Raw genomic sequence first — 27,938 nt, 5'->3', positions numbered from 1 at the left:
CAAAAATAACGCTCTACAAAACACTGATACTACCCGTGCTGATGTATGGCTCCGAAGCCTGGGTACTGTGTGTTTGAGAGAAAAATTCTTCGAAAGATCTACGGACCAATCTGCGTTGACGGTGAATATCGACGTCGTATGAACCAAGAGCTATATCTGTTATACAAAGACATGAATATAGTTAAACGTATCGAGATGCAGCGATTGCGTTGGCTAGGCCATATCATAGGAATGAGCGATGATGAACCCGCTAAAAAGGCGTATAATTACGGACCGCTTGGCGGTGCACGCAGAATTGGCAGGCCAAAGAATAGATGGCGCAAACAAGTGGATGAAGAGATGACAAGGTGCGGTATTCCAGAGTGCGAAGCAACAAATAGAGAGGAATGGAGATCTCTTCTTAGTTCGGCCTATAGAACAAACGTTCTGTAATGGGCCAGCTAAGTAAGTAAAGCCCTATAGAAACTTTCGAAATTTTAAAGGTTTTAGACACGTTATTTGGTATTTAGTCTTCGTTGGTGCCATAAAACTTTCTCCCAGAAATTTGCCGGTGCAGGTTAACATTTTGGTATAGACCCCATTGAACTGTACAACGCGATTTTAGGAACTTTTAAGGTTTTAGCCACATTATCCAACCGAATTAGCTGGAATTTGGTATTTAGTCTTCTTTGGGATATTAAAATATTCCCGCGGAGAATAATTGGTGCAGGTCCACGTTTTAAAAAGGCCACATAGAATGGTACCGCCGGATTTTCAGTAGTTTAAAGGCTTTAGCCTCATTATCTCACCGACATGGCTAAAATTTGGTTTTAGTCTCCGTTGGAACTATAAAATATTTCCGCACAGAATTGTCAGTATGGGCCAATGTTTTGATATAGTCCCTTTAGAACGATATCGCCCAATTTTCGGTATTTTTTAAGTTTTATCCGAAATTTTTTAGACTTGGTTTCCATATAATTTATGGCGGAGGATATAAAAAATTCGGTCGGGCCGTTTTCATATGTTCGCCAGTGAGTAATAAAAATCATGAGTTCATAAATGCAGTGTGCCAGAAAAGAACTGCTCGACAATAAACAGTGTAGACCACTCTTTGTTCCGCGCAATGCCTTCTTCCCATGTGTTTGTTATGATGATAATAGTAATAATTATTATTACTATAAAGATAATTATCTTGTTTGTAAACAAAAAAAATGCTCTCAAAGTGTCAACAAAGGCAGAGATTTCTATCTGCGGTTAATGACTAACAATCACAGACCAATCATAAAACAATTCACCTTTGTGTTTGATTTATTTTTTTATTTATTGTAGATTAGCAATTAAAATGCATCCAGCGATAACCCTAGGTGAATAAAATACACAACAAATACATATAATGTCCTGAAGAAAATTCTCTGCGGCATATTAGCTTTTTTATGAGGGGTTTTTAGACAACAATTCATTCAAATTTTTCTTCGGTTGAGTTATATTGGCTTAAGATCAGTTGAAAGAATTAGTTTATTTTATTCTTCTTTTTAATGTTGACTGTATGGGTATATCTTTTTGATATTGTAATTTCCCAATTTGCAGTTATCACACTTTAAATTGATTTCAACATTATTACCCCAGCCATATCTGTGATTGTCTGTGCGCATATGAACTAGTTTTTTCGCTGTCTTCTAAGCAAGACATCATTTTCATTCCAGATATCAGTTACACGCTTACATCAAACATCATTTTCATTGTCAATGGCGTGGCTTTCATTATAAAGTCTATTCGCTGTGTAAAAAGACACCTTTATAAACAAATGGAGAGAAAAAATATGTGTGTTTCGTCATTTCCCGCTATTTATCTATTATTTGATTTAAGACAATTGTTTTCAAAGTGTGTACAGATGTATGTATGTACAACGTTTTACATTTATATCTTGCGAAATTATGAAAAACAATAGGCAATAATGATAGAAAAAGCAATGAAAGTATTACAACTTCTGTTCCAGACAGAACCTGCAAGAATCTACTATTTTCGAATTGTATACTCTTTTTGAAATTTGAAAAATTTACCAAAATCAACAAAGTTGGGAAAGCTTGACTTATAAATCTATCCTCGTTTTACGCCGGCTTTAAAAACCATGTTGTTAATTCGTTTTTCAAAGCTTTGGTTTTTATTGTTTGTACACCCATTGTGTGTGTTTAATTGGCATGTCAAACTTGAAGAAAACACTTGTCAAAATATTTTGATTTTATTTTTATTTGAAAAAAATAATATTGAGCTACTTATTTCAGCTGAATGGAAGTTCTTTTACAATGTTTACATCCACTTGTATGGGTAATTAGAAATCACACATTTAAATCATTGATAGGCCAAAAACCCTCTGCCCATATCATGATTCGTAATTGATTTCGCAAACTCTATCAATGGCTACAGGCTGGTCACTTCAACAGCACTTCTCTTAAGTGTTTAACAGACATTCTTTGGCCAATAATGATGGTACCATATATGAAATGTAACTTGAAGGCAAACGTGATTTTTCGTACAGAAATGGACATAATGTTAGGTATCTGGTATGAATGGAGTTTTACGTCATGAATTCAATATTATACGATATATGTAAGATACGATTTTTTGGCCACTGTTTGCTAAAATTGTTCATAATTATAATTGGCGGTTGAGAATGGTGGTTAGAATATTAGTCGGTGAGAATGACTCGGTAAGGCCATGTTTATATTATAGCCTTTTGCAGGGTTAAACTTCTTAATGAGGATTTATTTGACGTATACGCAAAGGAATTGACATTTGAAACCCAGTGGGTTTGTTAAATCAGGTTATATATAAATGCACTATAAGTATACTCAGAGATCTGAGAGATCTGATCTGAGAGATCTGAATAATCAGGATTGTAGCCCACTGTTGCGCTACAATCTCTAACTCATTGAGTTACCCACAAAATTCTGTAAACTTATAACGCATACAAGTTCAAATAAAAGTCGACAACACTCTTACTATGGGTAGAACTTTATGATTCCTTTTTTTGGTCGCTAACTTACGGAAAAATATCGTTAATTTCGGAAATTATAAGCATTTTTATTTTACCGATTTTTGTCGGTTACTCAAAAACTGAGTTAGAGAATCGCACTACAGTAGGCCAATTCTGTAACTTTTTAACAACTTACTCATTGTTTATTTTACAACAATTTCTTTTGTTTCTTATGTAGTTGTTACAAAAACAAAAGAAATTTTAACAACTTTTCAATCGATAAAAGTTACAGAATAGGTCTAAATGACTACAAATACGTATTACCGACTAAGATTTAACTGTCCGTAACTTCTTTAATTACCAGACATTGTTGGTAGCTTTGTGACCAAAATAAAAATTTCGCTAACTTATATTTAAATTTCTAATTCAAAAAATTCATCACTGGATTTGGGCATCATTAAAATCGATGAATCGGAATCTTGTGATTTGTTGTTCCCAACCTTGTTAAAAATGGCTTCTGATATAAACAGCTCTAAAGCATGATGATTACAGTAGCCCAAAAAATCTCATTACCGAATAATGTTTATACCCTCAGCATTTATGCTAACGAGGGTATATACACTTTCATACGTGCAAAATGTGCCTCATCGAAATAATGGTTTTAGACCCCAAGTATGTTTGGACGAAATGTGTTTCAGACAATTTGGAGTCGATTGAGCAATGTCCGTCCGTCTGTATGTCTGGCTGGCTGGAGCGCACGATAACTCTCGAACGGATCAACCGATTCGGTCCAAAATTTGCCTTTCGTAATATTTTGTTCAAATTTAGTTCAAGTTCGAAGATGGGTTATATCGGTTCACTCCTTCCGGTACCTCCCCCACAAAAGTTCGAAAATCTTCGGAAAATTTGTATGTACGATAACTCTTGAAGGAAGTAACCGATTTGGTCCATAATTTGCAACTCGTGATATGTCTACCAGACTTAGATGAGGTACCAATATGGAATCAATCGGTCCACTCCTTCGGGTACCTCCCACACAAAATTTCTGATAAGTTCAGATTAGGACCTGCCTTCGAATCGCTTTGATTTTTGTTGCAACAGCTTGTATTCACTGCCTCCCATACGACGGTACAAGTTTCATCAGGGGCAAGTCCATACTTCCTGAGAAAATAGCATGAAAGATGCAAAAAGCCCCTATGACACCGCGTGTAGTGGTTGAAGCGTAAGATAACTCTCGAACGGATTTTCCGATTCGGTCCAAAATTTGGCCTTCGTAATATTTTGTCGAAACATAGTTCAAATTCGAAAATAAGCCATATCGGTCCACTCCTTCAGTTACCTCCACCACAAAAGTTCACAAATATTCGGAAAAATTGTGCGCGCGATAACTCTTGAAGGCAGTGACCAATGTAATTCATACTTTGCACATCCTAATATACCTACCAGATATAGATCAGGTTCGAATATGGACTATATTTGTCTACTCCTTCTTGTACCTCTCACACAAAATTTCGGATAAGTTCTCTTTAAGACCTGCTCTCAAATCACTTTGATTTTTGTTGAAGCGATTTGCATTCGCTACCTCCATTACGACGGTAAATTTTTTTTCAGGGGCAAGTCCATATTTCTTTGGAAAACAGCCCAAAAGATGTAAAAAACCCCTATCTCAGCATATGTGGCGGTCGGGGAGCACGACAACTCTCGAACTGTTTAACCGATTTGGTCCAACATTTGGTCTTCGTCATATTTTATACAAACTTAGTTTCATGGGGCAATAACGGTCCACAATTTCCGCTACTTCTCCCCAATATTTAAAAAATTTCACTAAAATGCTAGGACGATATCACTTGAATGGGGCAACCAATTTGGTCCAAACTTTGGATCTCCTAATATGTTGTCAAAATTTAGTTTAACTTCTAAAATAGCCCATCTCGGTCCTCCCTAAGGGTACCTCCCCCACAAAAGTTGAACATTTGTGTCTTAGTGCAGTTAATTTCTAATCTACATTTTTGTCGACAAGTTCAAATGTTCAAAAAGGGCCACAAAATTCTGAAGAGACCTTAAATACATTCGATCTGTCTGTAGGTGAAAGTTTCACTTCACATTGGCTGAGGGTATATATCTGTCGGCAAAGCCGACTGACACTTTTTTACTTGTTGACTTTTGCAGTCACTATAAGCAGATATATAACTCAATATAAGTTATGGAGCCACACGACATAACCAAAATGGCTTAACCTGGTGTATCTCACTAAATTTATCATCATAAAATTACTTATATATCATATATAATTTTATTTCATATATCATATAAGTTACAAGTGTTTGTGCGGGACCTTTTTCAACGTTTAAATAAAAAAATGTTATAGCCAATAATAAGTAAAAGATCATTCATTCGTGCAACAGGAAATATTTTTTGGATTTTTTTTTTCATTTCATAGTTAAAAAAATTTAAAGTGGTTTGCGCGTGACCTTTTTAATACTCAAATGCAATTAAAGTTATTTTAGGCTATTAAAGGCAAAAGTTCATTCATTCTCGCTGCAGGAAATCATTTTTGAGAAAAATGTCAAAAAGTCATAACCCTAATATATATATATATATATATATATATATATATATATATATATATATATATTCGAACCTTATATACCCATGGATGAAATATTTCGAAAAGTTAAACAAAAAATTTAAACAAACAAGTAAGAAAAGCGTTAAGTTCGGTCGGGCCGAACTTTTTATACCCTCCACCACAAATTTCAGCCATTTCGGTGGATTAATGTGGCCACAACTTTTAAAATACCGAAATTCGGAAGGTACCGTTCTATTGGGGCTATACATATGATGGCGTGGACCTATACCTACAAATTTCTGGGGGAAAGTTTTTTTTTAAATACCAAATTTTAGCCATCTCGGTGTGATAATGAGGCTAAAACGTTCAAAATATCGAAAATCGAGAGATATTGTATTATGGGGGCTATATCAACACGTGGACTTATATAAACATTTTATGGTAGAAATGTTTCTTAGCCACTGGAAACACAAAATACAAAGTTACAACCGATTCTTTGGTCAAATGGGTCTAATACATTCAAAATATATTAAAATGACGCGTACTTTATAAGGGGCCTTATATGGGGGCTATACCAAAACGTGGACCTATGTATATAACCCAACTTTGGTAGGAATATTTTTTGGCCTCTGGAGACACAAAGTACCAAATTACAACCAATTCGGTGGTAAAATGGGCCAAATATCTTAAAAATTCCTTAAAACGGCGACGCGTCACGCGTCATTTTGTATGGGGACTATACGAAAGCGTGGACCTACATAGCCCGCTTTCAATACCAAAAGTCCTACGTATAATATAACATATTTTACCAAAATTTCATCAACCTACGTCAATCCGTGGGGTCTACAATGATTATTTCGAGTAGTTACAAACGTAGTGACAAACTTAATATACCCCCATCCTATGGTGGAGGGTATAAAAATACTTCCATAAAATTTTGCTGGGATATTGCCATTATTATGTCTCCAAATTGTGGAGATGAACAAGATGAGCACTCGCCTTTACGTTTATGTACCATTTATCATACATCATTGCTTTAAAGTCTTATTCAAAACAATAAAAATAATCACAAAATTTGTTATAGATTTTGAAACTAGCTTCCAATACCTAACAATTGCCCATAACAAATTGCACCTTTTCTTCCTGTTTAAAAACCAAACTCAAATAGGTATATGTAGTTGACTTTGCTTTGTTGTTGTAACTCACTTCATAACAAAAAAGTGCAATGTTCTGCGAAAAATGTAATTTCCCTTACCCAGACATTTCATAACACGTTGCTATTACAGACTTTTTGTCGGAATCTTTACAAAATTATAATTTGCAAAAAAAAAAAAATATGGAAGACCCAATACAATGTGACAAAAAAAAACAAGGCATACACTGAAAGAAAAAAATATAGTCCGTATTCGAACATAATATAACCCTGCGTTTACAAATGACAGGACAGTTGACTTCATGTATTGATTGTCAAAATCCCACAACTTGCCTGTGTGACGTAGGCGTCCCGACAACTGCAAAAACGTTTGTAAAATTTTTAATGAAAATCATCGATTTCTTTTTGTTTTCCGTTCACATGTTAGTAAATCAGAGTTGTATTTGAAGACAAACTGTCTAGTGTAAACGCCTAGTAAGCAATAGCAAAAGTGATGTATAATCGTACGTGAATAATAAAACCAGAGTCAGTACCTATAATATGACAACAAATTCAAATTTGAAATTTGCATCCAGTTACTCCATTCACTGCCAAACAAAATGGTTGAAATGATCATATCGACGCCTCCAAACAATAGTATGCTAAGTCGACTTAGCCTGTTTTCAAGTTCTTTACATTTTTACATTTTACGTCCTTTAACTTAAATTCTGTCAAATTTTGGTAATGATCGGTCAATCCGAACAGAAGTTATAAACAAATGTTTACTTAGCATTGCAAAGAAGGTCAAAGAAAACTGTAAACTTTGAGAGCTTCTCCTGCAAAACTCACTTTTCAGACTTAGCATACTATTATTTGGAGGTGTCGATATATAGTGTATAATGCCTAGATGATCTCTGTGAGAGAATTTCTATGCAGATTCGTGTTTTAAATTAAATGAATAAATATGTTTTCCGTGTTCATTTCTGGTCATACAGAAGTGTAAATATAAGAAATGCTCGAGCTGCAATAAGTTTTTGTTCCATATTTTCTTTTATCACATATTGATTTTTCTCAGTGTAACATCAAAACTTGATGATTCGTGTAAAATAACATCTACAACAAAACATTGCAAATTGTAGGTGTCCGTCCATTGACTTATTGATAAGACAATCAAACGAGAAACAATGCTTCCAAAACACACACAGCACAAAATTCTTCTTCTCCTCATAACGGGGGGTAGGGTAGGTATAATCATTTTGTATTTCCCCCCTCCTTACATGTTAGCGTTCCTTTATTTTTCTCTCTCGCGTCCATTTCAGACCTTTTGTTATTTTATTTATAGTCATCAAATCAATTAAAAATTGTTGATTCCAAATCGTTTGTAATTGTCAAATGGATTTTTTGCGTTTTGTTTTTCGACGACTGTGGAGATTGGAGTGCATAGCCAGCCAGCCAGTTTTGAAATATTTGTCTAAAATATTTGGTGAAAAACTTCCCTTTTAGTTTTGCTGTTTATAAAAAAACTACATTATACAATTCAAGCGTAAAAACTTGTTATTTGCAAAATAAAACAAAAAGTTCAATTATTTTCTAAAGACCAAGGTTAGTATTATGAAAATAACCAAATAATGACATGGACGTTTCAGCACGTACGTTTTTTCTTCTTTTGTGAATGGGCCTAGAATAAAGACTAATAAATGAAGAGGGCACTAATATTTTTATATGTACATAGGTATGTAGCCTAATGAAATGTTTAAATATTAAAAATTTTATTTTGTAAATAAATGGGAATACCCTAATACACCTTTAGTATAGCCTGTCTTGTGTGCATTTATATCAATTCCATCAAATAATTATATTGCAGTCAACTGTTTCGCCAGCATTTTTGTTTTATCTATAGTATATTCGATACAAAATTGAATTGTTTAGAAAATTATCGGTCGAATTTATTGTTTAACAAAGTCCCGATTTACCTTATTCGCAGTTTGTAGGAGAAGGAGATGATGCAAATGGAATACCCTTCAAACAATTTGACAATTTTTGGAAGAACTTAGGATAAAATGGAAGGATTGGTAATTTTTCATCAAAGCCATATTAGTTCTTCTTGACGGTCCGAAATTTACCTAAAATAAATTAATTTGGATAATTTATAAAGGAATCTGTGATATAGCTATATATAGGGACTATAAGAGAAGCAAAAAAAGTATCAATCAGTCGGCTTTGCCAACAGAGATATGTCCTCAGCCTGTGTGAATTGAGACTTGACAAAAAAATAATTTGTATGAACTTGCCGGCAAAAATAAACTGTTGTACTTGAGAAGGTACCTGAAGGAATGGATCAACATAGTTGTTATCTGATCCTTGAGCTTCATTTAAGTTTAAGATAAATATTACGATGTGCAAAGATTGGTTTAATGTAATGCAATTCTTATCGCGTGCCCACTAACCATTTTTGTTTGTCACCGTACCACCAGGTAGCATGAACTTGCCCACAAAAAATATTTTATATGTAGTTATAAACATGACCGCAAACAGTAAGTTCAGCCTTTAATAACGTTAGTCTCGAATCCATACACAGCTCTCTAATAAACCTAGGTGTCTCGTCCACACTGGTCAAATGGATTGACGGCATGCTTAGCAGTCGAATAATCAATTCAAGTATCGGTGGAAGTTCCATTCGGAAGCACGTCACTGGAGGTACACCCCAATTTGCGTTATATCACCGCTACTGTGGCTGCTAGTGATAAATGAAATACTCAAGGTTTTTGATAGACTGCGTATAAAGACAATCGCAAATGCGGACGACGTCGTCATCATGTTCAGCGGGAAGTTTCCGCAGACACTATCAGAACTTATGCAAGGAGCTCTAGTCAAATTATCAAGTGGGCACACAACAATGGACTAGGTGCGAACCCATGGAAAACTGAGCTAGTTCTGTTTACAAACAAAAGGAAGGTCAGACCATTCGCCCTACCAGTGCTGGACGGAGTTACTCTTGAACTCACTTCAGAAGCCAAATACCTCGGCATTATCCTGGACGACCAACTCACGTGGAAAAGGAATGTCGAGGAGCGCACCAAGAGAGGTCTAATAGCTCTATACTCCTGCAAAGAGTTGGGGTCTGTGACCAACGGTCATCCACTGGATATATACGACCATTGTACGCCCAATTCTTGCATATGGCTCTCTGGTATGGTGGAATGCTCTGAACAAAACGACATATTTAAACAAACAAAACAGCGTCCAAAGAACAGCATCATTACTAATCACTGGTGCCATGAGGAGCACTCCACAAGCAGCCCTAAATGTGTTACTAGATCTACATCCGCTGGATCTAGTAGTGCAGGAACTGGCAGCAATGAGTGCACTTCGTCTTAAGGAGCTAGGTTCATGGCGCAGTTCCGAACACGGACGAACTGCAATTCTACGTCGATTCGGACTATCAACGGCCTCGGGGAACATTAGTGATTATATATCACCACAAATGTGTTTCGAGGCAACGAAAGTGCACACACCCCACAGGGATGATTGCACACACAGTAGCCCACCTCTAGTCGGTATAGATGAAAACAGGCACAGGAGCAGGTGTCTATAGCAATCCCCCTTGGTGTACGACTTTCATACAAGTTAAGCGATTACTGTAGTGTCTTCCAAGCTGAAGTTTTTGCCATCAGAAAGGCCGCGGAAGTGATAAACAACATGAGACGGGACATGGCGGCCCTAAAATCACTCAGGTCCCATTATATCAAGTCCGCGGCTGTTCTGGACTGCAAACAAGCATTGGAGCCACTAAAATCAATAGTCACCTTGTGTTGGGTCCCAGGGCACTGCAACATCGAGGGAAACGAGGCAGCCGACGAACTGGCAAGCTGCGGATCGGAGTCACAAAACATTGAAATCGAAAACTCCAACAAGCCACCACTGTGCCACTTCAGAAGAAAAATAGAAGAGAAATGTCGGTATAAATTCTGCCAACAATGGCAAAATACGTCAAGCTGCAGAAAATCAAGGGCGATTTGACCAATCCCGCCCAAGTCAAGAACCGCCTCACTGCTCACCATGAAGAAATCCGATCTGCAACTAGCAGTGGGGATCATCACGAGTCATTGCAGAATAAGATCAATGAGATCTGCCAAACAGAGCCGTCAGATCAGCTACACCTTACCAAGAACCTGAGATAGCTTCAACGAACAGAGAACACAACAAGCACCACCTCTACACAAAACAACGTTCCTCAATCTTAAACCGGAAACCGTACTCCTCACATCAATAATCATCTCTACAACAACTAACGAACACTAACACAGTCTTGAAACACCAATATCCATCATCACGCTAACAATAATCATCAACACACCAGTCATCAAGTTATTACCGCCCTGTCTACATCAACTCTACAACTGTAACACAACCATCAAAACTATATCACACCAATAATTATTTCATCAACAGCAATCTTCAATAATCATCTCCCCCAATCAACACAAACCCGAACAATCAGGATGATCACAATGGACCATAAGGTCTCCGAGTGGAGTGGCTGCCAGCATAGCAGCCGTGCATCCTAAAACCTAACCTAACCTAAGTTCAGCAACAATTTCAAAACGATCCTTGAACAGCTCCTAAACTACACCAATGAAAAAGCAAAAGTGTTGTCCCATATAGGTCTTCTTGAAAATTTGATGTACTTTTAGAAAGCGTTTCATGATGTTCCAAGTTTCATCCCAACTTTGGGGAAAAATTATAATTTATAAGAAAATTTAGTTGACCTAGCCGACTTTTGCACCTGTCTATAAAAAATGTCTTTAAACCACGGCTGAAGACCGAATATTCGGAAAATACTACTATTTATAACGGTTCAAGTTAAGTTGCGACCCTGCGATTGCTTTGAAATTTGTGCCACAGATAGGGGTTGGTTATTGTCCTGAACACAAAAATAGGTATATTTGTTGTCTGGGTGAAGTCCATACTTCCCCAGATATGGGCATTGAAAAAAAAATCGCGTGTAAATCTGATTTGTTACGATAGTGAACTGGTGTCACGAGGAGGTACCCGGTTGCAGTTCTCGCAGATCGGCCTTTTGTTTTACTAGAGGTCCACAAGGTTTCTTTGTCACCAAACCAAGTGCTGTGACAGATGTGGTTGGCGCGCACGACTTAAACATGCTGTCGAACGTTACACCCAATATCTTGCAGATATCTTCATATTCCTCAGATGGAATTATTAACAGTAGCAACTATTTACTCGAAAAGGTGTCGTTTAAGGTCAAGTCTCGGATCGGTCTGAAATATGTCCATTAGACTGGTTTTAACTCAAAGGGAAAAAGAATCGATGTCGGATTTTTTTATGCGCACCATCCTAAAATGTTTAGTTTCGTTAAAAATTAAGATTGCCAAATTTTGAGCTCAATCGGAATATATTAACACGTGCCTCTGACCCGATTTTAAAATTTTTTGTAGGATTACTTTTTTAGCCACTACAACTGGTACACTGTTTTCAACGATTGTGATTTTGTAAAAATTCGCTTTGGTCCCATACAATTATTGTACCCTGAGGTAGTCCTTGGGATGAAATTTTAGGTAGTTTTTTTTTCCTCGTCGCAACGATATATACTTTTCCGGAGGACTTAAATTCCAGTAAAAATATCGCCTACTTTTGGCAAAATTATTTTTCCCTTTTTCGTTGTAACCACTCAGACTGATTATTAAAAAAAATGCGCCACATTTCGAATAAATACATAGTTACTACCCAGCAAACCAATCGTACCGACATCGTAACGAAATCGGAACAAAATTCGGACGATACGTCCGATATCTGATCCGAAATCGTAACGATATCTTAACGAAAGTTGTATGAAGTGGTTGACATAATTTCGGAACAAAATGTCGGAGCGACATCGGATCGATTTCGATCCGATTTCGTAACGAAATCTGAAAAAAATCCTTGGGAAATTCGGAAAGGAAATTTCTTTCCGACATTCGTTCCGAAATCGGAACGAAATCGGTACAAAATCTGAACTATTTCCTCTCCGAAAAATCGTTTAGAAATCGGAACGAAATCTTAACGACTTTGCTTCCGAAATTGTTCAGACATGTCGGACATCAGACATTTGGTTTGCTGGGTATGTATTGAAACCAGTTTGGGAATGTTGAAATCTACCAAAAGAAAAAAACGTGCATGCACGATAATCTTAACCTTCATCACCTTCCTCTTTAAGATGGTTTCACTTTCATTTGTTACATTTTCCTCAAAATTCGAATATAAAAACTAAAAACTAAACAAAAACATATTTGCCCCAAATAATTTAATGTTTAAATTTAAAATGTCTTTATTTATAAACAAACTTCTAAAGATTGAACTTGACTAAATTATTATTTCAAAAGCAAAGAGAATTTTTAATTGATTATTAAATATATTTGCCACTTTCAATAATTGACAACAAATAAACGGGAATGTGGTGTATGAATCGACAGCATATCATTTCGAAGAATTTAAAGAAAACAAAAACATTGCGAATACAATTCTTATCAGAAAGAAATAAAAACAAAACTGACAAGTTCATATTTTGCCCCAACTAGTGAGAGTGGGGGGAGAAAGAGAAAACGAAAAAAAGAGACATTTTATGAAGTGTTAAAAAGAGAATAACGCAACGACGTGGATATCTTTAAATAGCCAAAACATAAAAACGTAACAACATTGTAACCATTGTTGTACATAGTAACGACAATGTAGTTCTATATAATTTTAAATGGCTTATTTGCCTACTCGCTTTACGAATTTATCGTGATCAATGCAGTTACATAAAATGTATTAGAGTATATTCGGTATATATATGTATTTATAAGTTGTTGATTATTTCAGCAAAAAGTTGTCGATTTCTGCACTCGATGAGTAGAGTTGCAACATCATTTATACCGGTCCATTCCTGACTTCTCTTTTCTTCCCCTGGACTGTCTTCCCTCTATTTTGCATCGGATAATGTTTTAGAGTAGTTTGTATTTGTTGTTTCGCATGATGTGTCCAAGATATGCTGTTTTTCGTTTCTTTATTGTACCTATAAGCTCATTTTCTTGATGAATTCTTTGCAGCACATCATTGATCGTTACAAACTTGGTCCATCGTATTTTTAGAATTCGTCTGTAGGTCCACATCTCGAAAGCTTCAAGGTTCTTTATGTCGGCTGCCTTCAGGGTCCACATTTCGACTCCATATAGCAAAACTGGCCATACATATGTTTTCAGATATCTTAATTTTGACTTTATATTGATATCATGACTCACAAAAATTTTCTTGTATTTTATGAAAGCTTCTCTCGCCATTTCAATTCTGCTTCTTATTTCGTTTGAAATGCTCCACTTGTCATTTATTGTGGCACCAAGGTATTTAAAACTATGTACTCTTTCCACGTCGATATTTTTTATATTTAAAGGCGTTTGATTACCCATACTCTCTTTTAAACCGTAGCTTTAACTGTGTGCTGCCAGTCTATGTAGTAGGTATTGGAGTCCTGCAAAGCTATCAGCTAGTATGGTTGTGTCGTCTGCATATCTAATATTGTTGAGAAAAGTACCATTTATAAGAATTCCTTTTTTGAACTCCTTCGTTGATTGATTCTTGGAATATTCTTTCGTAGTAGACATTGAACAATAGGGGGGATAATATGCATCCTTGTCTCACACCTTTAGATATTACTATGTCTTCTGTACATTCTCCATTTACATCCACATGTGCAGTCTGGTGCCAATACAAGCTTTTTTATGCATCGAATTTCATTCTGTCCAGTACCAACGGACGTTAGAATCTCTATCAATTTATCATGTTGTACTTTGTCAAAAGCCTTCTCGTAATCGATAAAGCATATGTATACATCTTTTGGAACAGTTTTGCATTTTTGGACTAGGATTTGTAGGGATGAAAGAGCTTCGCGTGTTCCCATGCCTTCTTTAAAACCAAATTGGGATGCACCCATAACTTTCTCACACTTCTCATATACTCGCCCATGAATTATTTTTAGAAAAATCTTCAAAGCATGGCTCATTAAGCTGATAAGTCTATAGTCACTGCAGTGTTTCGCTTGGTTTTTCTTTGGAATCGTTATAAACGTTGATCTCAGCCAATCATTTGGCTATTCTCCGGTCTCATATATGTAGTTGAATAGCTTGATGAGGATATTAATGTTATCTCCCTCTATTAACTTTTGTATTTCCGATGGAATCTCGTCAGGACCACATGCTTTTTTTAACTTTTATGGATTTTATCGCAGACTCAATTTCTTGCTTGGTTATAGATGTTCCTTCTGGCGGTTCATTTCTCATCATCTCATAGGTAGATCGGTTCTGTTGCTCAATTCTGTTTCTATGAAAATGTGAAATGAAAACTTTCATAAAGGAAAAAACTGTCAAATGAAAAAATTATAAAGGAAATATTTTTCATTTCAAATTTTCACAGAACAAGAATCCAGGCCCTGTTCGGTAAACAGGAGCTTTATGTAATCTTTCCATATTGCCATCTTTTCCGATATATCAAAAATAGGTTCATTTTCATTATTGTATAAAATTTTTGGTATTGATTTGTGGTATACGCCTGCCATTTCTGTGATTTTCTTGTGAAGATTGAAATCGTCATTTAACTGTTTCAATCTTTCAATCTCCTGGCATTGTCTGTTTATGAGATTATTTTTCGGATTTCTGATTGCAGATTGTATTTCTCAATTTAATTCGTAGTATATTTCGTAGTTTCGATTTTTATCCTCCTTTGTCATCAATTCGTTCTTTTGTGGTTTTTTTATGATTCCTAGATTATTGTCCGCTATGGATTTTAGCGTATTTTTAACAGAATTCCACATCTGTTCATTATCTGTAGCTTCAATTCTTCTAAATTCTTGATCAATGATCTCTTTCATTCTGGTCTTAACTCTTGGTTCCTCCAGTTTTCCAGTATTGAGTTTTCCACGTATTGTTCTCTTTGGGATTCTCTTAAATTTTGCTCGTATTTTTGTCATTAACAGGATATGGTCCGATGGAACATCTGCCCCTGGATATGTGGATGTCTTCATTACAAACAAAGAAAAGCGTTTATTGATCAATATATAATCTATTTGGTTTCTTATTATATTTGTTGGTTTGTCTAGAGGGGATTTCCAGGTACACAATCTTTTTTTTTGCAGGCAGAATTTTAATTTTAAACCCATATTCCTGACATGCGATAAATAAGAACAGATTGTACTTAATTTAAAAACAAAAAAATGTATGATCGCTGATATCCGAATACGGATTTGCAAATAAAGAAGAAGATTCCTGACAGAATTGAATAAGTCTGTCACCTCTATCATTTTTCTCGCCTAGTCCAAATTTGCCTGTTATGCCTGGTACAATATCTTGTCCAACTATGGCATTAAAGTCTCCTTGGATGATATTTATATCATGGTGTTTTGTCATATTTATTAAGTATTTTACATCTTCTTAAAAATCTTCGACTTCTGCTTTACCCTTGTCTGCAGTGGGAGCATATACCTATTTGTAAATATTTAGTTTTAAGGATTTTGTTTCTAACTTTATAAGCATTGCTCTATCAGATTTTGGTATGAATCCTGTTACGCATTGCTCTATGTGGCTTTTCAAAATGACACCTACTCCGTTTCTATGAGTTCTATTTAGGTTTCATGAGTGAAATACTTTGACATTTTGAGATACAAATTCTCCATTATCAGGCCACCATGTTTCGCAAACTCCAAGTATGGCGTTAGCTAATTTTCCAGATTCATATAGACTTCGCACATTCCAAGCACCAATATTCAGGTTATTTTTTGTTTTACCTCCGGGGATTCTTTGCACCCTCGTTTGGCCGGAGACTGAGGGCCGTTCATTATTTATGTTCATAAATTGCATGATTATCATGGGATAAAAAACCTGGGGTTTCCCGTTGCCATCTGAAGTGTTTACTACAAGCATAAACACTTTTGACGAATAGTCCTTTATTTTTTATTTATGTATTTATTTCATTACTTTGCAATCGAAGCCATATGGTTAATTCAATGGCCAATTCAGATATAATTACAAAGATTCCACCTTACTTATTACCTTATTTTTGGTTAAATATTTTTTATCTTTATTTAAAAATGTGTACTAAATGGCTACGTTTACTTCCGTTTTACTAATCGAAAGCTAGAACACACTCTTCCTCTCACTAAGGAAAGTTGAAAGAGAAAAGAACAGTAGAATCTCATAAATTGTTGACACATAAACACACATACACATTCACGGAGATTTGCACCATTTCAACTCACTTCATATTGAAAACATAATGAAAGAAAAATTGTTTTAAATGACACATTTTTTAGAAAATAAATTAATTTCCAGGTGAAGATATGGATGCTAACACTGTAAACAAACTCACTTTTACAAATATTTTTAGGAAATAGTTAAGACAAAGACGCGTAATTGCTGCTGGAACTGGCTTTTGAACTCGTGGTAAATGAAGAATTGAATTTTTCTCCAACAGAATTATTACTGAAGTTCTACGTTACGGACGTGTTTTATTTCACAAAAGAAAAAACACGTTGACGGCCCGCTTCGGTCTTTGTTTCATGTAACAAAAAAGAAATATGGTCTATTATTTCCTCCTACAAAAGGTGAGGGAATTTTTCTTTTACAACACACACACCGCACGCACTCATACACCACATCAATAAATTAATGTCAAAGGTATAAAAACACTTGTTCCAATATTTTCATTCCAAAAAAGTGATGCTTTCTTTTTAAATTTAATATTTTGTTTTTAATTTATATATTAAATACAACAATTTGTCATACTTTTTGTGTAGTTTTTAGGGCGATTTTATAGAAATTTTATTTTTATTAATATATAATTTATCGCGCAACAAGCAAAATAAAAATCGCACTTCCACCAACGATAAATGTCAACAACTGAGAAGTTTTGTTCACTTGTCAGACTTATATATGTTTTCTCTTGAAAATTTGACAACGTACATATGTCATTTTGCGCACTCTGGTATTAAGAGTATTTGTTGTGTGGTGCTGTGGAGTAAATAGAGTTGCCATTGCTTTTGATAAGCCACCGTAAAATGGGCAAGGTACAACAATTAAATTTAACGAAATGATACAAATTTTCAAATTGTATAAATGTTATGGAGGAATTTTATAAATCCTTGAACATGCATTTATTACAAAATCTATCTTCAAGTAGAGTTTATTGGAAGGACGTATAGACTTCTCCAATATTAAAATGTTACTGTTGCAATGGAGACCACAAGTACTATATGAGGTAACATTATGAAACTTTCCATTGTAAACTATTTTTTGGTTTACCGGCAAAAATAAATAAAATTTAAAATCAAAATTATAAAAATAATAATTGTATAATAGTATTTATCGCCAAGTCCGAACGGCGTGTCCAAAGACACCACTTATGGAAAAGTTTTACATGGCTGAAATACTTAGTAAATGTCGCCAAAATTACATTCAGGGGTATTTGGCTGTCGTTGAAAATTTGATGTTGTCTGTAGTGGGATTCTGTAACTCATTTTTGCTGTTACCGACAAAAATCGGTAAAATTAAATCGCAAAATTATGACTGAAAACATAAAGAAAAGTTGGCATCACTGTTTGTGTCGGTAAAGGCTAGCGACTACTTTTTATTCATCTTTAACTTACCGAAAATTTTCGTTAATTATCAAAATTATAAGCATTTTAATTTTACCGACAATTATCGATAACAGCAAAAATGAGTTACAGAATCCCACTACTGGCCTGGGAATCGTGCCCGGTACTCAGCGTAGCGTGCCATTGCGCTACGGTGGTTCCCCAAAAATCCAAAATTATAATTTAAAAAAGTGTGTCAGGAGTACTGTCGCTACAGTTAGTTTTTTGGAAAGAAGAAAGGTCGTGGCTAAATCACAAACACATTGGTATTATTATGTTGCCTCTCAGTTATTTCACACAGCTAATCCACAATTAGACCTGTAGTGGGATTCTCTAACGCATTTTTTGGTTATCGACAAGAATAGTTAATATTAAAATATTTATAATTTTGGTAGTTAACAATACTATTCGGTAAGTTTGCGACCATTAAGAAGTAGTCGCAAAGTTCTACCGATAGCAACAGTGATGTTAACTTTTATTTGAACTTTTCATTCATCATTTTGCGTTTTAATTTGACCGAGTTTTGTCGGTAACCAAAAAATTTCTTAGAGAATTCCCCTACTGGAGATTTCCTCGCTTATAATAGAATGGATTTGAAATCGTAAAATATACCAATTTGTAGGGTCTTTAAGAAGCAATTTTTAAATTAAAAGATAAAACTTACGGGGAGTTTACATTCATTACATGAATTTTAACAAAGTCTTCCTTACAATTTCCGATCTCGAATTTCTATTCCCAGTGAGTTTTCTCACTCTCTCCTTTAAGTTGAAAGGGCAGAGATAAAACTCACGGGAAGTTTCCCTTTATCATCAGGGTTTTAAGTTAAATGAAACGATATAAATCTGTTCGAAAAATCCAATTATTAAGAAAAGAAGACTTCTAATAATGGCGGTTAGAATATTTATACCCTCAGCATTCATGCTAACGAGGGTATATACACTTTCATACGGGCAAAATGTGACTCATCGAAATAATGGTTTTAGACCCCAAGTATGTTTGGACGAAATGTGTTTCAGACAATTTGGAGTCGATTGAGCAATGTCCGTCTGTCTGTCTGGCTGGCTGGAGTGCACGATAACTCTCGAACGGATGAACCGATTCGGTTCAAATTTTGGCTTTCGTAATATTTTGTCCAAACTTATTTTAAGTTCGAAGATGGGCTATATCGGTCCACTCCTTCCGGTACCTCCCACACAAAAGTTCTAAAATGTTCGGAAAATTTGTGCGCACGATAACTCTTGAGAGGAGTAACCGATTTGGTCCATACTTTGCACATCCTAAAATGTGTACCAGACTTAGATAAGGTTTCAATATGGACTCAATTGAACCACCTCTTTCGGGTACCTCCCACCAAAAATTTTGGAAAAGTTCTGTTTAGGGCCATCTCTCGAATCGCTTTGATTTTTGTTTTAGCAACTTGTATTCACTGCCCCCATACGACGGTACAAGTTTCATTAGGGGCAAGTCCCTACTTCCAGAGAAAATAGCATGAAAGTTGCAACAAACCCCTATGACACCGTGTGAGGTGGTTGTAATATTTTGTCCAAACATAGTTTAAGTTCGAAGATTAGCCATATCGGTCCACTCCTTCAGGTACCTCCACCATAAAAGTTCAAAATGTTCGGAAAAATTGTTCGTACGGTAACTCTTGAAGGAAGTGGCCGAATTGGTCCATACTTTACACATCCTAATATATCTACCAGACATAGATCAGATTCAAATATGGACTATATTTGTCCACTCCATCCGGTACCTCCCACACAAAATTTCGGATAAGTTCAGTTTAAGTTCTGCAATCACTTTGATTTTTGTTGAAGCAACATGCATTCGCTGCCTCAATTACGATGGTAAAAGTTTTTTTCAGGGGCAAGTCCATACTTCTTGAGCAAACAGTTCGACGGGTGTAATAGGCACCATATGTAGTGGCTGGAGATCCACTTCCATAATGGTCAATTTCGATCCATTCTTTATATCTTTAATCCTAATCAACATTTTTGTCGGTTCAAACGCCCAAATATTTTAAAACCCCCTAAATACATACGTTTTTTGGGAAAAAATTGTTTCAATATACACAGGCTGAGGGTATAACTCTGTCGGCAAAGCCGACTGATACTTTTTTACTTGTTTTCATTAAATATTGACTAAATCGGTATGCTCCTTCGTGTGTCCTCCAAACAAAATTAAAAAAAAAATACAGTATCGTTTTGAAATTTGTTGTAACAAGTTTTTTGTGAGGGCCCGCATTTTTTTACGACGTCGCAATTTTTTTTTCGGGTACAAGTCCATACTTCCTGAGATAATGGCTCAAAAGCTCCAAAAGAGACTGCCGGTACCAACTAAACTGGGTAGTACGTAAGATAACCCTCCAGCCCCGAATTATGTCCGAAAATTGACTACATTGGAACACTCTTTCGGGTACCTCACACACTACGTTTGGAAAGAGTGCAGTTTAAGGACTAGTTTTTAAATTTTTTGGCAACATTTTGTGTATGCGGCCCTAGTTATGACGGTACGAGTTTTTTCGGGGGCATGTCCATACTTCCTGAGAAATTTGTCCAGTAACTCACAAAACCCCTATAAACGTCAGAAGTATTCAACCCGATCATGAATATCAACTCGCCGTGAGTTTTCTTACTCTTTCCTTTTTCCTTTGGCAAAGAAATGAAACTCACCGCGAATTTACGTTTATGATTGGGCTGATTGTATTTACATCTTTTCTTTAATATCGTGTATATCTCTGTCCGCATAGCTGAATGATACTTTCATACTTGTTTATAATATTATTAAACCGGTATTTTTTATTGTAATAACCCACATCAAAATCAAAATCCCATTAAGTACCTGTTTTTCAAGTAGAGTAAAATAAAACCTAACGATTGTCAAACAACCAATCAAAAATAAAAATTGGAATACACACCGTATTATTACGTCTTTTTCCTTATTTTAAATATGTTTTGCTTTAATTTTAATTTTACATATTTTATTTTTTTACAAATACGAAAAAATATTTAAAATCATTCTAATATGTCGGGATTTTTTATTTGAATTTTTGAATAATATGAGAATTGTTTTAACGTGATATACCATGGTTAAGAATATCACGCCATTGAACAAAATACTCATATCTACTTATCCCTCATCTCAATTCAATCTGGATATTTGGGCTATATTTTCTAAGCAAATTATATTTTTTGCATTCCTTTAGACAAAGAAGAACAATTTACATTTGCAAATGTATGTTTTGAAGGTTATATTGACGTTAATATATAAATATTTATCGAAATACATGTGCAGTCACAAATCATAACTTTTACACATCTCTTAGAAATGGTTTTTGACAACATAATACATTAGGGATTAATTTTGATTTGACAACACTTTGAGTTGGATGTTATTCACCGACCGGCGTGTCGTCTAGTAGCACGCATTTCTTATCATCAATACTGTCACTCAAACTTGCTTTTGGAGACTCATCAAAAGTGGCTATTTGCAAAAGAATATAGATAGTATTTCTTTTCTTTTGTCTACCCATTCCCTGCAAATTGATTTATTTTCTAAATAAAAACAACAACAAGTAAAATAAAACGCTCACACAATTTTTTTTTTTTAATTTTCAAAGAGGAAACAATGTATATTATTTATTTGATTTAAGTTTTGTGTAAGTCCCAATTTACATTAGGCGAGTTTACTTGCGGCAATTGTCAGTTTAATGGGAAAGAGGTGAGGTATATGGTAACCCTTTGCCTCTCAACACCCACTCTCACCCACAAACTGACAATTGCCGCAAGTAAACTCGACTAATGTAAATTGGGACTAATTTCATACAGTCTGTAAGTTGTTATTTTTTATTGATGCATTTGCTTCAGGATTTTAAACAATTCTTCGAAAAAAAGAATAATAATATAATTAATTGTAATTACAGTAATTATTAAAATATAATCTTATTTGTTGTTGATACTTAATGCCATTTTGTAATGAAATCTTGCAATGTAGAAAAATAATAAAAAAACGTGTAAAATAATAATTAGTATATGTTTGAAACATAAAACAAATACGAATGTTGTTTGTTTACGCTTATAATAAACACAATGAAATGCATATACGTTTTTTCAGAAAAATACATACATAAATACATAATAAAATGTAATCGTTGTTTTGATAAAATACTCTTTTTGTTTTGTTGCTCCAAAAATTGGCAATTGTTATTAATTTAGATATTAGTCAAATGTCTTCTATTTCTTGTTCGTTTTTTTTTTTTTCTAAAATTAGGAAACTTCTTTGTTGTTAACAACTTGCACATAGTTGGCTGGGAAGAGACCATAACGATTTTTACACAGACCACGCCACCAACCTTCATCAATCTGAAAAACAAAAAATAATATTTTCAAAATTCTTTACTAGACTAAACAAACTTCGCATACCATTTCAATGTGGGTAATAACATCATCTGGATCAAATGAAATTTCATCATCATCATTTGCTTGATAATCGTACAAGGCAATTGCATGGATATTTGTGTCTTCAATGTAATCGGCTAAATTATCTGAAGTTGCAGCAATTACTTCGGTGGTTCCTTCAACTTCATTCGGTTGTTGTGCTGCAGCTGCAGCTGCGACTGCTTCGTTGATAGAACTCTGTACTTCTGCTTGATTTTGATAAAGGGGTTCTTCAACAACAGCTGGCGCTGGAGCAGCAACAGGTTCCTCTACCGGTTCTGGAGAGTGTATCTGGGGTGGTGTTGCAACCGTGTCTATTTCAATGGAAGGTATAAGGTCAGGTGGTGGTGCTACAGCTTTTGCAACCTTCTGTTCCACAGGAGCTACAACATCAGCTATTTTCTGTTCAACGGGCTGCAGTGCGACAGGTTCTTGTTCCTTCACTTTCTCTTCGCTTTCTTTTGTCACACTCTTTACTTGTTCCCGAGGAATGTGTATGGGTTCTTTGCGAACGACTGGAGCATCTTCCTTGGTAGGTGATTGCATTTGATTAAACGCACTTATTGCATTGCCAATACCACCTTCACGACCTGTGACAATAGTTGAGCGTGCACCTTTTGGTGGTGGCTGTTTTGCTTCATCAGCTTGAGGTAAGGGTTGATTTTCCACAACAACCTTTTTAGCTGCTTCTTCACGATCGCGCTTATCTTTAGCTTCACGTAGACGTTTCTGCTCTTCGGCCCTTTTACGATTTTCTTCTTCTGTCGTTTTGGCTAAATTTTCAAACTTAGCACGTAAATTGGAGGGCTTGACGCCTTCAATTACGGGTTTAGTCTTGGTATAATTTGTGCCCACTTTTTGTTTTTCGCCATCATCATATGCAACAGCAGATGCATCCATACGATCTTTTTGTACACCAAATTTACCACCGAAACCCTACAATAAAGAAAACAGTTCAATGTAGATTATTTTTTAAATGGCATCCCGAAAAATGGGCTTATTGCAATTAGAGTTATCCCTAATACCCTCCACGAAAATACTTGTAGGGAAAGTCCTCAGCACTATAAAAATTCAAATGAATCATAAGAGCTTCCATTGCCGATACTTTGAAATACCTTAGATCAGGAGGTCTATACATCCTCAATAAAATCTGGCTACATTTCGTGGATATTTCTACAGTGAATGGAACAAATTGAATACTCTACAAGCTGACGGAAAAAATCTGATTTTTTTTAAATTGTAAGGTTTTTCTAAGTAGCCGGCCTTCGGCCGGGGATTTAAAACTTTCTCCTATTGAGAGGAGCCAATATAGGGCACGAAACAACATTTTTTAGTTTTTTTTCTTACTTTAACAAGGGAATTTTCGGAACATAAGAGGCCCATATCTCGTGAAACTTTATACTTTTGTAATGAGGACGTAAAGATTCACCTGTGGTAAACATTTCAGATTTTTCCGCCAGCTGGTAGAGTATTCAATTTATGACAACTGCTCCTATCATTAAAACAGAAGTCCCGCCTTCTCAAAATACTTAGCAAAAAAGACTCTAAGTTTAAGATTCACAAAGTTTGCATTATGTGCGGGAGCAAGCTTAATTTAGCAATTGTTATGATAATTAATAATTAAAATATTACTATTCGATTCGACTCGTCTTGCCATAAATCGAAATAGTATATCTCTAATTTTGGCGAATATTTTAATGAAATTGAAAATGAATTTTAAAAATATTCGAGTGGGTACATCGCTTTTATAAAACCCCAGAAATAAACAGTATCCCATATAATAGGAGTGTATATGCTTACAATTTTATGATCTACTTGACTTTCATGCTTCTGCGGTGCTTCCCGATAGTCCCAGCCAACAGCCGAAACATCTTTACGATCTTCCTGCACTCCAAATTTGCCACCAAATCCTTTGGCGTAATCCTTTTGCGATGCATGTTTTTCCACCTTTTCAATGTGATCCCATCCAGCAGCAGATTTATCAACACGATCCTGTTGCACACCAAATTTACCACCAAAACCTTTGGCGTAATCTTTTTGGGATGCATGTTTTTCCACCTTTTCAATGTGATCCCAACCAGCAGCAGATTTATCAACACGATCTGTTTGTACACCATATTTTCCACCATAACCGTAGCCCGGATTAATTTCATCTCTTTCTTTTTTCTTTTTATCTTGATCGGCTTTTTCTGTTTCTGATCGAAGTTTTTCCATGCTGAAAAAGAAAATCAAAATCGTTACATATTGAACAACACTGTAACCTTGTAATTTAAAATATGGATTTTGATAAGACGGCAAAATACAGTGAAAATAAGTTGCGAGTTTTGCATTTGGGCAATAACAAATAAATCATAAGTTGTTATCTTACACTTATGATTCATTGAACATTTGGAATAAGCATATCAAACTTTCAGACATATTTTTAATGGACATTCACTGCAATTTCCAAGAATTCAGACGGACGCCACTGATCAAAAACATATATATCAAAGCATTATTTCTTACTCGATTGCACCTGCTGTACGACCACTGCCTTCTACTGTCTTCGATCCCCATCTTTGTTCCTGCTCACTGACATCGTTTATAAAATCTGGATCTGTTTCCCAGTCATCATCTTCGGCAGGCATGTCATTTTGTATTTGCAATCCCGTTTGTGCCTTCCACATCTTCTGTTAACTGTTCTGCAAAGATAAACCACAGACAAGTTCAATAGCCAATATAATAAAATATTACAAGATTACTCATCAAATAAATCATTTGGGTCACAAAAAGATAACAAAGGCAACAAGACAACAAGACTGGTAAATACATTGATATGGGAGTGGTCTAAAGGAATATAGTGCGCGTTTCCTTCCCAACATTAACACAAACTTACTGTTTTGTATTAATAATAGAATAAATATATGAAAGCAACGTCTTTAAAGACAAAGAATGTTATGTATTTCGAAAATATTTATAATAATTTCTCTTAAAAACTATATTCCGGTGTTTTTTTTCAGCTGGTTGTTTGATAAACTGACGTTAATCAGGGTTGTATTGTTTTATACTTTTGTAAACGTCAACTCAGTACATGGCACAATAATCAAGGTAGATGAATCAGTGAATTGCTACAAAAAAAAAAAAAACTGTTGTAATGTCAAGTTTATGCTATGTTTACATTTACGAAATCCACTCGATTTCAACTGTCAACTCCATAGCTCAAACGTCAAATGAAATCTCAGCTGGATTTCATTTGACGTTTAACCTATGGATTTGACAGTTGAAATCGAGTGGATTTCGTAAATGTAAACCAAGCATTACACTTGCGCTCCAAAATCCAGTGGATTTCACGAAATCCTGAAATACACCCCGGTGTTTACACTCATTTTTTGTTGATTTCAAGCATATCACAATGATCAAGGTAGATGCATATGCGCAGCTGATATAACATGAATTTTCAAAACAAGTTGTTGTAAAATGAATTAATCATTAAAAATATACGACAATATAGAACTTTACAAATTTTTTTGGAAAATTATTGTAAAATTTTGACATTTATGCTGGAGTTTTTGCAATTTCCGTCATTTTTCCGTTCCCGTATTTTTTAGAAATTTGTATTGAGAAGTAATTTTTGACAATTCTCTTTTTTTCTAACATTACCATTAAAAAAGTACAGGAACACAATGAAAAATAGCATTGTAACAAAGTATTTTAATATTTTTTTTCATATTGTTTACAAATTTTGATACTAAAATTTTTTGTTGCAAAAATTGACCATCTACCTTGTTTATTGTGATACGTGAAAATTGTTGCAACTTTAGGTACTTTTTTAGGCAAAAACAGGGTTGTATATCATGTGTACTGTGATTTCGATGTTGATTTCGCTGAAATTACGAAATGAGATGATTTCATTTTTGTATGCGAAATCATGATAAATTTTGCTTGATTCCGCGCGAAATCACGAAACGCCTTCGAAATCACGAAACGACGCCGAATGTAAACTAAGCATAAAGATATGTAATAGGCGTTTATACTTTTGAAGATTAACCCAGTGGGATTAAAAGATGCAGTGGGTTAATCTATACCATTTATATATACCTTTTGTGAGGACACAAATGAAGCAGACAGCTGATTTTGTGTATTCATGCAAAACAGCAAAACATAAAGAAATCAACATACATTTCATAAATTTAATGATATAAATAAATAATTAGGACGGGAATCCCATCTAAAAGAACGCGTAAAGGTAGAAACACATGGTCTGTTCCTTTACTTTTGAAAATGGTAAAACCGGCAAAAGTAGCAAAAGTTGTAATCTGCTTCTATATGAATTGTATGGTGTCTGAAGTAAAGGAACGCTTTTAGAGTAAAAAGTTGTAAAACTTGAAGATTCTTGAACGTAAAGGAACAGAGCTACAATGAATTACGCCGCTTTTTTTCACGTTCAGTTTCATGTAAAAGTCTAAAGGCCAAGTACTACCTACTTCAAATGAATTAGGCAGCATTTTTACATTTATCTCTTTTCCTATAAATAATAAAAAATGCAAAAATATAGTCTCATTGAACAAATATTTATTTATTTCACTAAATACGACCGTATTCCAAGGGCGTGTGTGGTGAAAAAGTAGAACACATGTATTCTTATGAGAACTACCCATGATGAAATAATAAGGTGACGTAAAACGTCCAGCTGATTGGTTCCAATCTGTCAAATTTATTGTTATTGTGAATAAATTGTATGAAAACGTAAACAAACATTTTTACATATTGAAGAATTTTCCTCCGAAAATGAGTTGTTGTTGTGCTACTTACGTGACCTGTTAAATAGATCTTGAGAACTACCGAAATACGTCGAGCGTATACATTTTGCAAGCTGAACATTTTCAACTTTGACATAACGTTCGATATGTTATTGTATGTATGTTTATGTGTGTTTTGTATTTTGAAAACAAAAGCCCAACAAAACATGATATACAATTTATTGCAAAGGAAAAATGTTTGTTCTAAGAATGAAAACATTTAATAAAGTTTCAGTCGCGGTTTTTGTGTTTTAAATGGGATTTCGGATTCAACGTATTTGGGTAATAAGGACGCTCATAGAGCGATGTTGTGGTATGTAGTTGAATATTTTTTGTACGTCACGACTTAAATTAGTTATATCTGTCAAATGTTAGTTGTAGATACAGACAGGCATGTCACAGATTCCGATC

The 27,938-nt window shown here is 35.0% G+C and overlaps 2 protein-coding genes across 12 annotated transcripts in view; both read right to left on the bottom strand.

Annotated features, from left to right (window-relative positions):
• The window catches only part of Mvl (solute carrier family member malvolio), a 61,930-nt gene extending 44,340 nt beyond the window's left edge, over positions 1–17,590 (bottom strand). For 4 of the 11 annotated variants that reach the window (XM_073966756.1, XM_073966781.1, XM_073966742.1 and 1 more), the window contains exon 1: positions 17,466–17,590. The gene's annotated coding sequence lies outside the window, so the exon portion shown is untranslated. Of the gene's footprint in view, positions 1–17,049 lie in introns of all 11 variants that reach the window. The other 7 variants (XM_073966748.1, XM_073966773.1, XM_073966701.1 and 4 more) reach the window with 4 other exon arrangements.
• Positions 17,591–22,137: 4,547 nt separating this feature from the next.
• Positions 22,138–25,833, bottom strand: Cortactin (cortactin). Its single transcript, XM_073966441.1, has 5 exons — positions 25,625–25,833; positions 25,255–25,430; positions 24,550–24,964; positions 22,735–23,685; positions 22,138–22,674 (listed from the first exon to the last, which is right to left on the bottom strand). Exons 2-5 carry the CDS (start codon positions 25,413–25,415, stop codon positions 22,579–22,581), a joined length of 1,623 nt encoding a protein of 540 aa, XP_073822542.1. The 5' UTR covers positions 25,416–25,430; positions 25,625–25,833; the 3' UTR covers positions 22,138–22,578.
• Positions 25,834–27,938: the final 2,105 nt, after the last annotated feature.

The sequence above is a fragment of the Musca autumnalis genome, unplaced genomic scaffold (genome assembly GCF_047663935.1).
Source record: "Musca autumnalis isolate F117 unplaced genomic scaffold, ASM4766393v1 scaffold_1, whole genome shotgun sequence".
Taxonomy (NCBI): Eukaryota; Metazoa; Arthropoda; class Insecta; order Diptera; family Muscidae; genus Musca; species Musca autumnalis.
Note: the sequence above shows the minus strand (reverse complement) of the source record. Positions and strands in the feature narration are given on the sequence as shown.